Source organism: Chiloscyllium plagiosum, unplaced genomic scaffold (assembly GCF_037043375.1).
Source record: "Chiloscyllium plagiosum isolate Xiang-an unplaced genomic scaffold, Cpla_swu_hap1 HiC_scaffold_22, whole genome shotgun sequence".
Lineage (NCBI taxonomy): Eukaryota > Metazoa > Chordata > Chondrichthyes > Orectolobiformes > Hemiscylliidae > Chiloscyllium > Chiloscyllium plagiosum.
In genome coordinates this window covers 15,230,617-15,243,592 of record NW_028270160.1, presented here as the reverse complement: position 1 = coordinate 15,243,592, position 12,976 = coordinate 15,230,617, and the positions used below count along the sequence as shown (strand labels likewise).

At 39.6% G+C, this 12,976-nt stretch overlaps 1 protein-coding gene across 7 annotated transcripts in view; it reads left to right on the top strand.

Moving 5' to 3' along the window:
* Positions 1-12,976, top strand: part of prom2 (prominin 2) — an 87,956-nt gene that overhangs the window by 23,896 nt on the left and 51,084 nt on the right. For 6 of the 7 annotated variants that reach the window (XM_087998787.1, XM_043712938.2, XM_043712940.2 and 3 more), the window contains exons 4-9: positions 1,629-1,684; positions 3,714-3,919; positions 6,872-6,992; positions 7,992-8,055; positions 11,104-11,193; positions 12,552-12,748. In XM_087998787.1, coding sequence (XP_087854913.1) covers positions 1,629-1,684; positions 3,714-3,919; positions 6,872-6,992; positions 7,992-8,055; positions 11,104-11,193; positions 12,552-12,748 — 734 coding nt within the window. The remainder of the gene's footprint in view (positions 1-1,628; positions 1,685-3,713; positions 3,920-6,871; positions 6,993-7,991; positions 8,056-11,103; positions 11,194-12,551; positions 12,749-12,976) is intronic. The other variant, XM_043712941.2, reaches the window with a different exon arrangement.

The following is a 12,976-nucleotide window of genomic DNA, read 5'->3' as shown; positions in this document are numbered from 1 at the left end:
GGCTGATCTCCAACTTCAACACCATTTTCCTACACTATCCTATATCCCTGCTTATTTTTTTATGTAGAAATCTATTGCTATCAGTCTTAAACATGCTCAGTGACTACAGTAATGCTCTGCTCTGGAGAGACTATGATTCACTACCCACTGTGTGAAGAAATTCGTTCTCTTCTGAGTCCTAAAAAATCTGCTCCTTATTCTGACTCCCCTGTATCTACACTCTTTAGTCATGATGACTTGGAGGTGCCGGTGTTGGACTGGGGTGGACAAAGTTAAAAATTTTTAACTTCAGTCTTGGGAAGCACCATCCTGCATTTATCCTATTGATCTCTATAAGAATTTTCTATGTTTGAATGAGACCACCCTCGTGCATCTAAAACTGAGAATCTAATCCCAGCCCACTTAAATCAGTCATCACAGGGCTGTCCCTCTATCAAGCAATTAGCTTGGTGCAAGTTTGTCACATTCCCTCTGTGCCAAGTACATTTTTTCTCAGGTAAGGAGATTAAACATCCATGCAATATTTCAACTATGATTGCACCAAGGTATTATTTAATCTCAGGAAGACATCTTTATTCCTATACCCACATTCTTTTATAATAAAGACCAATAAGTCATAAGCCACTATGTTTTTAAAGTCATTCATGATATCTGGGTGACTCTGGCCTGGACAATATTTAATTCCCATCCCGAATTGCTCTTGTGAAGGTGGTGTTGAGTTGCTTTCTTAAGCTGCTGTAGCCCTTGGGGTGGAGGGGTGCCCACAGTAATAAGAGGATGGAAATTCCAGGATCTTGGCCCAGGGAACAGTGGTATATTTCTCAGTCAGAGTGAAATATGCCCTGGAGGGAAACTTGCAGGTGGTGGTGTTCCCTTGTATCTGCTTCCCTTGTGCTAGAAATTAGTGATCGCGGGTTTCGAAGTTGCTCTAATTTTCTTCTTTCCGAGCCCTTTCTTTATTGCAGCCACAGAGCAGTTTGCGCACTAACTATTCACTCTCACAATCACTGATTTGAGGTAACAACTTCAAGGCAAATGGTGAGAGAGACTATCTCGCTATCTTCCAATTCTTTGTTGCTTCCCTGCAAAGAGTTGTATTTTTATAGTCTAAAGGCTCTCTGTCTCTGCATTGGTCACACATGGGATTGTAGGCAGACAGTTGTTGTTCTCCTGAGCATTCCTGATCTACATAACTCATCCAGATTGAAAAACCAATGAACAGCCTGTCTCCTGGCAAAACTTCCTGAAACACAAACCATGGTGCCACTGAGTCTCCAACATTTTCTCCTCCAACCCAGTCACACATACTGCTTGAACAAAGGAACGGTATAAATACAACTCACGGTGAGGTCCAGTAGCTTGTTTTCAAAGGTTCAACATCTCTTTGCACACTCCTTGCTTTAAAGCAATATCCTTTCCTCATTTTGGTCCATAAACCAAAATAAGGAAAAATAAAGAGATGTGGCCTTTACAAGAGTGACAAAGTCACAAGAAACTGATAGATACACAAACAAAAATTGTTTTAGCCAATCACATGGTTAATCACATAGGATCAATGTCTCTCTTTTGTGTCCAAAATGAATGATCATTAATGCTCGCTAACAGAACCTTTTGTGTCTGTTTCACAGATTTAGTCCAGGAACTCAAACAAAATGCTGAAAATCTACAGAGCAACTATGTAAAGGTAAGAACAGTGAAACAGCAGTGTTTTTTTAGTTTTTAGATTGAATGGATGAAGTATTGAAATTGTAAAGTATCTCCAAGAAATGTCAGCTTTAACATTCCACCAATTCCTATGTACAAAGGAAAGCCAATACCGGACAACCCCAATCAGTTGCCCTGACCACTTTCACCTCGAGGCCAAAGGTGATTCCACCTCCTCCTCACTCAATAAAGAAATTGTCTGTTTGCACCTATGACATATTAATCAGGGTAACCAACTCTTAAGAGGTTTGAGTTATAAAGATAGGCTGTACATTTTTCATTGGAGCATAGGAAGTTGAGAGGTTACCTCATAGAAGTTTATAAAATCATGAAGGGTATATGGTGGTTGTCTTTTTGCTAGGATGAGGGATTTCAAGACTAGGAGGCATATTTTTAAGGTGAGAGGAGAGAGATTTAAAAAAGACACGAGGGACTTTTTTTTTTACACAGAGGGTGGTTTGCATGTGGAGTGACTTCCAGAGGAAGTGGTGGGTGGTGGGAACAATTATAATGTTTAAAAGACATTTGGGTAGGTACATAAATAGGAAAGGTTTGGTGGGATATGAGCCAGGAGCAGGCAGGTAGTACTAGTTTAGTTTGGGATTATGTTCAGCATGGACTGGTGGGACTGAAGAATCTGTTTCCATGCTGTATGACTCTGATTCCATATACCCATACTAAGAAAGACTGAATATATTATGCTAGAATGCACTCCCCAGAGCATGGATTCAGTTCCTAAGTCAAAAGGCCTGGTTGCTTTAGAATGCTGGTCTGAGCCTGACAGCCTCTCCCTGCTGTATGAATTGTGACCCTACATTAAAATGTATTGGCTTCCATTCCAGTGCATGAGAACTCAGTTAAACATGTACTTACCCTAGAGCAGTGTTGTGGACTCAGACTAAGCACTGAGGGAGCACTTTGATGTTGCAAACATTGTAAATATGAAACTGAGGCCTCATCTGCCACTTCTTAAGATTTAGGTGGAGGTAAGGAAACATCTGCCTGAATTTGTAAAATAGACCTTATGGTCAGCAGCATCCTCTGAACATCACCAAAAACAAGATCACAGGCCTACTATCCTACTTTATCTGAGATGGCCCACTCTGTGTCAACTGGTTAATATTTGTACATGCATGACACATACATGCTTGACTACAAAGCAAATTAGATATCTACATATGTGAGATGTGATAATGTATTAAATAAGTGAAAGTATTATTGAGAATTGTTGAAATTTTGTCAATGCTTTTTTCCTTGCACTCATCAGGTCAATTCAGAAGAATATCAATTCTAGAGGAAAAGCCAACATTTACATTTCATGACATTCCCAGTTAGTTTTGTCAAGTAGACCCTAATTTCCATGGAGAATGCACCAATTAATGAGGATTGACAATTTACAGCCAAGCTTTGCTTGAGCAACAGGTGAAGCCCTCTGTTTTACTCTGGTACAATGCAGTAGCAATATTAATGGGTGCATTCACTATGGCAACTCTTCCACAATCAGTGTCCTCTCACCAACCTATTAGGACCCTCCTTTCATAAGGTATAAACATTCAATACTTGGGCAATTCACAGGAAAACAAAGTGAAAATCTTTGACAAAATTTTTTTTTTTGGCATCTCAAGTTTTGTGTTACCAAATGACTACTTAAAAGTGTTTCAAAATAATGCAGAGAGGTGTCACATTTAAGCATGTGATATATTGTGAGATATTGAATGAGATGAGGAGTTCCAAAGTTTGGAGATTCTTATAAAAATGATTCAGGATGGAAAATGGGTGAAATCAATCTTGGGCATTAGTGATCATTAGTAAAGTGTTTTACTCTCCAATCAGTTTGCTTTACTACTGAATCAAATTGGAAAGAAAATCAGGCTCAGTATTAAATAAGCTACTGATTTACAATTGTTTCATATGTGCCACTAACAAACATCAATTTGCCCCCCAACTGAGTCCTTCAGTTCCAGACCTAGAGCTAACAAATATTAGTTTATAATCTTCATCTCATCCAGGTTCTGAAGTATGAGATTGGCTTCATTGTTTGTGCAGCTATTGGAATTCTCTTCTTCCTCTTCATGCCCTTGGTCGGTGTTTGTTTCTGTTGCTGTCGGTGTTGTGGGAACTGTGGAGGAAAGATGTACCAGGAGCAGAAAAAGTCAATGAACTGTAGAAGGAGGACACTAGCAGCCATCTTGGTCATGGTTACAACAGTGATTCTGTGAGTATTGTTTCTCTTTTTCTGAAGTTACAGAAGTCTTTGTGTATATTTTCTGCATGGATTTGATTTTATGAAGGACCATATAGGAAGGAAACAGATTTTAATTTCATAATTAACAGATTTTCAAATAAACACTCCAAAGGTAGGTACAGCATGGAGTTGGATACAAAGTAAAGCTCTCCCTACTCTTTTAAACTGAAAGTAATCTGAAACTAAGGCTTCCTCAACATTGTACCCAGTTAAAGCAAGAGGTCAGTTACAGAGTAAAGTTTGCTTTACATTATCCCCATTAGGTACAGCAAGGGGTTAGATACAGACTAAAGCTCCCTCTAAGCTGTCCTTATCAAACTCTCCCAGGACAGGTATAGCACAGAGTTAGATAGAGTAAAGCATCCAATGTTCTACATCAAACATTGTAGGGAGGAAGTGAGGAATGAGATGCTGGAGATCAGAGTCGAAGGGTGTGGTGCTGAAAAAGCACAGCTGGTCAGGCAGCATCTGAGGAGCAGGAGAGTCAACACTTCAGGCATAAGCCTTTCATGACAAATCTGCTTCCTGATGAAGGGCTTATGCCAAAAACATCGACTCTCCTGCTCCTCGGATGCTGCCTGACTGGCTGTGCTTTTTCAGCACCACACCCTTTGACACTGAACATCAAACGTTTTGTGGTACAAAACTTGAACATTTCTGAAATAAGACATGTTTGTTAAAGCTTTACACATCAGGATATATTCCAATAGAGTGTTGGCACTTTTGAAATAATTTTGCTACCAGCAGAGCCTGGTATTTTCAGTGCATGTTGTGACCCACATACCCATTTTTAGAATTCATAATTGATCATAGCAGTTAAAAATGTCAGCCATTAGTTGGTCTTATCTTTGCATGCTCAAATTTTTAGATTCCTTCCATTGCATGTTATTAAAAATGCAAATTGATAGCCTTCAGTGAAGGAAAGAGCATCAGAGTGAACAGGGAAAATAAATGGGTGTTCTTAGGCAATCTGACAGAAGATTTGAGAAAGAAAAATGCAAATGTTGAGAAAAAAAAGCGATAAATGCAATGTCAAACTAAATAATGGAAGAAAAAGAAAAAAAGAGGGAAATAAAATTGGATTGAGAGAGAAAAATAACAGTTGGTAAAGTTAAAAAATATCAAAATGCAAAACCAACATTTTTAAGATCTTTAATTAGAACAGAACATTAAAGTGCAGTACAGGCCCTTTGGCCCACGATCTTGCACCGACCTGTGAAACCAATCTGAAGCCCACCTAACTTGCACTATTTTCATCCAGATGTCTATCTAATGACCATTTAAATGCCCTTAAAGTTGGCAAGTCTGCTACTGTTCTAGGCAGTGCGTTCAACACCCCTACTATTGAGTCAAGAAATTCTTGACATCTGTCCTATATCCATCACCCCCCAATTTAAAGCTATAACCCCTCAAAACCTGAAGTTGAGACTCCACAATTGTAATGTCAATTCTCACTGGGATAATATACTGGAAATAAAGACCCCCCAATCTCAGAATCATCACAAATGCTAAAGATTATACCTGTCTTTTTGACCTAAGTTGACAGAAAGCATGGACCAGATTTCTGTTCTTAACCAGAGTTACTAATATATTGCACATTGATTATGGCTATAGGTAGACAACTATTAAATGTTGATTTATAACTCTACTAGGTAGAACTCTAGCTCCCTTATAAACTTTCCCTACAAACACATACAGAAAGATAGATAGATGTGAAAAAAAAAGTGATTTTGATGGAGGGAAAACTGGGAACATGGTCCAATGGTTCCTGACTAAAGGACGTACTGAGATGATCCTTTTGGCTTACCAGGACTTGATGCTCCTCAATTTCTTTTACTCAGATACTTTCACCTGCTTGCAAGATGTTCAGAGCAACTGGTTCACAACTGTTTTGACTTATGTGTTAAATACCATAGTCCTCAGCAACTGATGAGAGAAATAATTGACTTTCTACAGGCTTGAGGTTTCTTTTTATTTAGCTGCAGAAAGACCAACATCATCTCTGTTTCTGGGGGACATTACTGGCCATTATTTGTTCCCACCCACAAGCTGTTCACCTGCCTGATAGCCAATCATATAGTTGTTTCTGGATTAGTGGTGCTGGAAGAGCACAGCAGTTCAGGCAGCATCCAAGGAGCTTCGAAATCGACATTTCGGGCAAAAGCCCTTCATCAGGAGTTGTTGGCAGACAGCAGGTTTTTGTTGTTAACACCTGGTCATCACTCCACAGACCAATCAGCTACTTGTTGCCAGCTGAATCTCACTTTGCACTCAGGCCCTAATGCCATTTCACCTGTAACTAAATCACTTGCATGCGTTGAAGAGACAACAATGTAAGCACAACTTACAATCATTTTTTGGCAACTTGCTTTTAAAAAGTGCAGCAATACCTTGCACAATCCTTGAGTTTTAAAAAGTAATTTCCCTATTTCAGTCTATGTTCAAAAATACAGAGAAGTAAGAACATGCAGTTTTTGCAAGTAGTTCATTGTCAGTACCTGAGAGGACAAGATTTAGAACACTGTCATGAACTTATTGTCTATCTGTAGTAGAACTATAAGATCTTCATGCCATTCAATGCATGTCAATAGATAGTCAGACAGCAAATTGCTATTTTTGTAAAGCTATCAGTGAAGTAGCAAAACTTGGACATTACTTCTGGATATTTGAATTAAGCCACACATCTTCTCATCTGAAATTGTTGAAACATTTACGGATCAATCACATTGTAAGTTAGTAGCCCTACCATTGTTGTGGCTGCAAAATCTGTATTCATATCAAGCAACAAAAGAATTAAAATTGCATTTTTGAATACTCTGGTGTCATGAAAAGTGACACTAATGTAAAAGCACTACCTTTCTTTATTTTAAAATGCTGAAATAATGACAATTGCTTTTTCTCCTTCCTACATATCACAAACAGAATAGGAAATATCTGCATGTTTGTCAGCAATGAAAACATCTCAGAATCTTTACAGCATAGTGACAACTTACTGAAAGACACCCTAGGAAACCTGAAAAGTTACATTAACTCCATCCCAAAAGTAAGTTTTGCTTCTGTTGCAATCCTTGATATGAAGTTAAGATTTTGAATAAATTGATCATGGTAGTTGCATCTTGCAAGATACTTTGGGAATGTCCCTTCCTGAAGATTAGCCACCTTGTAAATGTAGGGGTAAATGTAGGGGAATGGGTCTGGGTGGGTTACTCTTTGGAGGGTCGGTGTGGACTTTTTGGGCTGAAGGGCCTGTTTCCACACTGTAAGTAATCTAAACTCAACATCTCATGAAAGGATAAAAGGAAGCCATTAGGCCTACTAATAAAACAAATTATAGTGGGCGGCATGGTGGCACAGTGGTTAGCACTGCTGCTTCACAGCGGCAGAAACCTGGGTTCAATTCCCGCCTCAGGCGATTGACTGTGTGGAGTTTACACATTCTCCCTGTGTCTGCATGGGTTTGCTCCGGTTTCCTCCTACAGTTCAAAAATGTGCAGGTTAGGTGAATTGGCCATGCTAAATTGCTCGTAGTGTTAGATGAGGGGGTAAATGTAGGGGAATGGGTCTGGGTGGGTTGCGCTTCGGTGGGTCAGTGAGGACTTGTTGGGCCGAAGGGCCTGTTTCGACACTGTAAGTAATCTAATCTTGATACAAGAATGTTTCTTTTCTTTACATCAGTTTCTCATTTCCACATTGACTACCAAAGAATTAGAGAAACTAACAGCTTAGCAGGGACCATTCATTACTGTGCCAATATTTTGCAAGATCTACCAGATTGTTTCCTCGCTCTTCCCGCCAACCACCCCCAACCCCACCCCCACCCCCACCCCGGTCCTATTGTTTTTTTGCCTTTTCAACTATTTAACCAATTCTTTTTGAAGGTTTCCATTGAATCGGCTACAATCACGCTTTCAGGCAGCACACTAGAGTTCTGGAGAAAAAATAATTGTGATTGTTGTTACTGAGGTTCTTGTATGATGAGACTTTCAGGGGTCACTTTTATGTATTAAAATTTTATCTTCTCTTTAAAATATTTTTTCTTCAGCAAATTACAACCATTACTAATGCCAGTGCAATACCAGTAGCCAGTGTCTCAGCTAACCTGGACAGTAAGTAACCATTTATTATTAATTGATTTGGCATGGACATCTTCTGTGCATAATTCCAGCCAATGTAGAATATTGTTAACTGCAGTACACAATGTTTATCAGCCTCTAGATAATCAAGCCAATGGCCATCACAGAATCACAATATTGTTATGGCGCAGAAGGCCATTTGTTCCATCATGCCTGAACCAGTTCCATTGTCTAGTGCCAAACTCCTGCATACCATTTCTATCCAACCAAACATCCAATGTCCTCTTGAAAGCCTCCATTGAGCCTGCCCCACCACATTTCCAGGCAGTGCATTCCATACACTAACTCCCGCTCTGTGAAGAAGTTTTCTCTCACATCACCCTTTCACATATCACTTTAAATCTATGCCTTCTTATTCTTTGCTGCTTTTACAAGCCATGATTCAATGAAATGGGTTGTATTTGAATGCAAGACCTTTGCATTCCAAAGGTGAGGATTTGAGACACACTGGTCCTGTCTAGTTTCAAAGCATTCACCTACCAACCTGATTAATAAATATTGCAAAGGTAAGTTATAATATAGGAGCTTCTGAGGGGAGAAAAGGGACACATTAAGAATAGTTTTAACTCTGGTACTGTGGTATAAAGAATCATATGGATGATAAAAGATTCAGAGCTATTAGAGGCCATAGTACAATGGTGAAGAAGAGAAGCTGGTAAAAATGAATGATACCTAAGGAAAGGGTGTACAGGAAGGAAAGAAAATGAGATCAAATGCAGCAGACAAATAAAGAAACAATTCTGATCTCAGTGCTGTCAATGATTGGAAGATGACACACCACATAGTCACATCACAGCTGTTCAATCATACATCTTGTAGTGCCATAGACCATACAATAACTGCTCTCTGTCTGCAGAAACCTTATTGAAAGTTTGTGCGAAGATTTGTAGCTCGGGTGCTCGTTGTTGTGGTTCTGTTCGCCGAGCTGGAAGTTTTTGTTGCAAACGTTTCGTCCCCTGGCTAGGCGACATCATCAGTGCTTGGGAGCCTCCTGCGAAGCGCTTCTTTGATGTTTTTTCCGGTGTTTATAGTGGTCTGTCCCTGCCGCTTCCGGTTGTCAGTTTCAGCTGTCCGCTGTAGTGGTTGGTATATTGGGTCCAGGTCGATGTGTTTGTTGATGGAGTTTGTGGATGAATGCCATGCCTCTAGGAATTCCCTGGCTGTTCTCTGTCTGGCTTGCCCTATGATAGTAGTGTTGTCCCAGTCGAATTCATGTTGCTTGTTGTCTGCGTGTGTGGCTACTAAGGATAGCTGGTCGTGTCGTTTCGTGGCTAGATGATGTTCATATATGCGGATTGTTAGCTGTCTTCCTGTTTGTCCTATATAGTGTTTTGTGCAGTCCTTGCATGGTATTTTGTACACTACATTAGTTTTGCTCATGTTGGGTATCGGGTCCTTCGTTCTGTAATGTAGTGTAGTGCAGAGAGTAATAAGACTGGAAGGAATAATGCATCAAACAAAATTTGACACTAAGCTACATAAAGTGATACGGCAGGAAGCCAAGCTCTCAGTCTACGATGTATATTTTAAGAAGCATCTTAATGAGGAGAGAACAATAGTGAAGTAAAGAGGTTTAAACAATGAAACATATAATATAGGAGTAGAAGCAGGCTATTTGGCCCTTTATGTCTGTTGTATCATTCAATGTGATCATCCACTCAGTACTCTGCTCCTGCTTTCTGCCTATGCCCTTTGATCTCTTCAGTCCGAAGAGCTACATCTTCCTTGACCATCTTCAATGTTTTGACCCCAATAATTTCGTGTAGCAGAGAATTCCATAGACTCCCACTTGCCAGCTGAAAAAAATTCTCCTAATCTGTGTCCTAAAAGGCCTACCCCACAGCCCAAACATCCTTCCTCAGATAAGGAGACCAAAACTGCACACAATACTCCAGGTTTGATCTTATCAATGCTCTATACTGTTGCAGCAAGACATTACTGCACCTGTACTTGAATCCTCTCGCAATGAAGGCCAACAAACTTCCCATGCCTGGGAATAACCTAATGAACCTTCTCTGGAATGCAACTGTTCTCTTGTTGATTAACTTTTGGTTAAGGAACACTGCCAAACTGAAGTCTTCTAGATTACCCCCATCAGAGGGAGTGACTTACTGCAGACCTGCTCTTTACCAGCTGATAACTGGAAGAACACTTAAACAGAGTTGGGTAACATTTCTATTTCCCTTTTCAAATCTCCAGTAAACAGATGAGTATCAGAGGACCACCCTCGTTACTCATCAAAAAAATTGAGATCAGGGTGGAATTAGTCATAAAGAGGAGACATATTTTTGGAACAAATACTTGTAGTGAAACTTTGAGTCCTTTCTGCTAACAGTAGTAAACACTTATTACTGTTTCCATCAACATAACAGTTTGGATTGTGAAGAGGCAGCAGCCAATTTGCATACCTGCTTCAAGCATGCACTGGCAGTATTTTTTTTATTTTGTATAACACCAAGTATTTACATGGTTTATAGCCCATTAGTTAAATTTGTGTCCATACAATTTTCATGAGACATACAGTCCTAATGTTAAGGATATATAAAATTCAAATAACTGTGGGTCAGGAGTCAAATATAAGTCAGAATAGGAGAAAGTAAGGACTGCAGATGCTGGAGATCAGAGTTGAGAGTGTGGTGCTGGAAAAGTGCACCAGGTCAGGCAGCATCTGAGGAGCAGGACAATCAATGTTTTGGGCATAAGTCTTATGCCCGAAACGTCAACTCTCCTGTTCCTCAGATGCTGCCTGACCTGCTGTGCTTTTTCAGCACCACGCTCTGGACGTATATCAGAATAGGTAAGATTGTAAAGGACATGAGTCAACCAGATGGGTTTTACTGATATTTGATGACATCTTCATGGTCACCATTTACATTTTACATTTATCAATTAATTTGAATGTCACCAGAGCACTAGTCTAGGGACATTAACTGCCTTCTCTTCCTAGAATGCAACTGCCTGTGGAAATGCAGGTTATTACCTTTGTATAATGATATTTCCAATTATTTTTATCATTTTCAGACATAGGTTCAAGTCTTGGTAAAACAGTCTTGAAAAAGCTGGGTGAAACCATATACCCTATACTGAATTCAGCATCTCAGCTAGCACAAGGTAATGACCACAAATCTGAGCACACTGTCGAGGAAAACATGGTAACTGTCTCATTTAAGGAAGTACTATTGATGGAATAGATGGAAATATTCCTAATGGGTGGATAAGGTCAATTTAACTGTCATAGTCTGAAATTTCTTTTAAGATATCCTCTACTCTTTACACTTGAAACAATAACCTGCTCTGTCGGTGATTGTTTAAGAGAATCACAGCTGAACTAATTTATTTGGTAGGCCAGTTGGTGGACCATCTGTATAAGCAGTTTCAATAGAAGTCTTTGTTGCCATTTCTCAAAGGCCTATTATTATGTCACTATGTTTGCTTGGCTGAGCTTCAAAAGCTATGGTTATCTTAACTGTTCATGGTTTGGTGGGCAGACTGCAAAGACTATTAAAGGATTATCTGTCTTCTGAACAAAAGTGTATTTGTTTTTATAAGACACAACTATTTCAGAACAATTTAAAAGTTTGTTGCTTCCATGAATGGCGGGTTTTTTCACTATCGTATACATATTCAGAGCTGTATTAGATTTTACAAAGTTCTCTTTTATCTTTACATAGTTCTGGGGTATGACAATGAAGTAGGGAGTAAATTCATATGGAGCATAAACACTAGTGTTGACCAGTTGAGCCAAAAATCTATCTCTAAATTTTGCAAGATGGTATAATGAATTTTCTAGGAATGAAAAGTTTAACAAATGAAGAATGTTTGTGGAATCTGGGCCTATATTCGATGGAGTTTAGAAGGATGAGGGTGGATCTAATTTAAACATACAGAATACTGACTGGCCTGGCAGAGTAGATGTTGGGAAGATTTTTCCATTGGTAGGAGAGACTAGGACCTGAGGGCTTAGCCTTAGAGTAAAGAGAAGACCTTTTAGAACAGAGATAAGGAGAAATGTCTTTATCCAGAGAGGGTGGATCTATGGAATTCATTGCCACAGTTGAAAAATGTGGTGCTGGAAAAACACAGCAGGACAGGCAGCATCCGAGGAGCAGGAGATTCGACGTTTCGGGCATAAGCCCTTCTTCAGGAATTCATTGCCATAGAAGACTGTGGAGGTCAGGTCATTCAGTATATTTAAGACTGAGATAGATAGGTTCTTGAGTATCAAGGGGTTAGGGGAGAAAGCAGGAGAATGGGGTTCAGAAACTTATCAGCAATGATTGAATGGTGGAACAGACTCGATGGGCTGAATGGCCTAATCTCTGCTCCAATGTTTTATGGTCTTATATAAAATGGATGAAAATGCGGAAGAAAGTGTGCTTCCAAAACAGAAGAGATGGTTTGAAATTTCAAGGTTTATTAGAATTCTAACTGAATCATGTTACCCATGTCCTGATTGCTTTTATTCACAGTTGTCACTGAGATGAATGAAAGACTGGTGCTCATAAATTCGACAGCAGCAAAACTGCTACATCAGCAGGAGGTTCTCCAGCAGAATGTGACCATCATCCAACAAAACATTAACAGAACACTCAATATGTGTGGTTTACAATGTGTCAGCATCCAGGGCATCCTGAAGGACCTTGACCTTGTTGCCAACTTTGGAACGGTATGTGAATTGCTGGTCATTGGTTCTTACTTTTTGTCACCTCTACAACCTTAGAACTGCTCAGGACACAATAGAATCATTACTGAGTAGAAGAAGGCCATTCAACCTATTGTGACATACTGGCCCTCGTAAGGAGTAATTCATGTACTGGCCCTTCCCCGTATCCGTCCTGTTCAAACATCTGCTCTTCTCCAATTTCAGCCTCTTTTGAATCCCAAATATTCATTA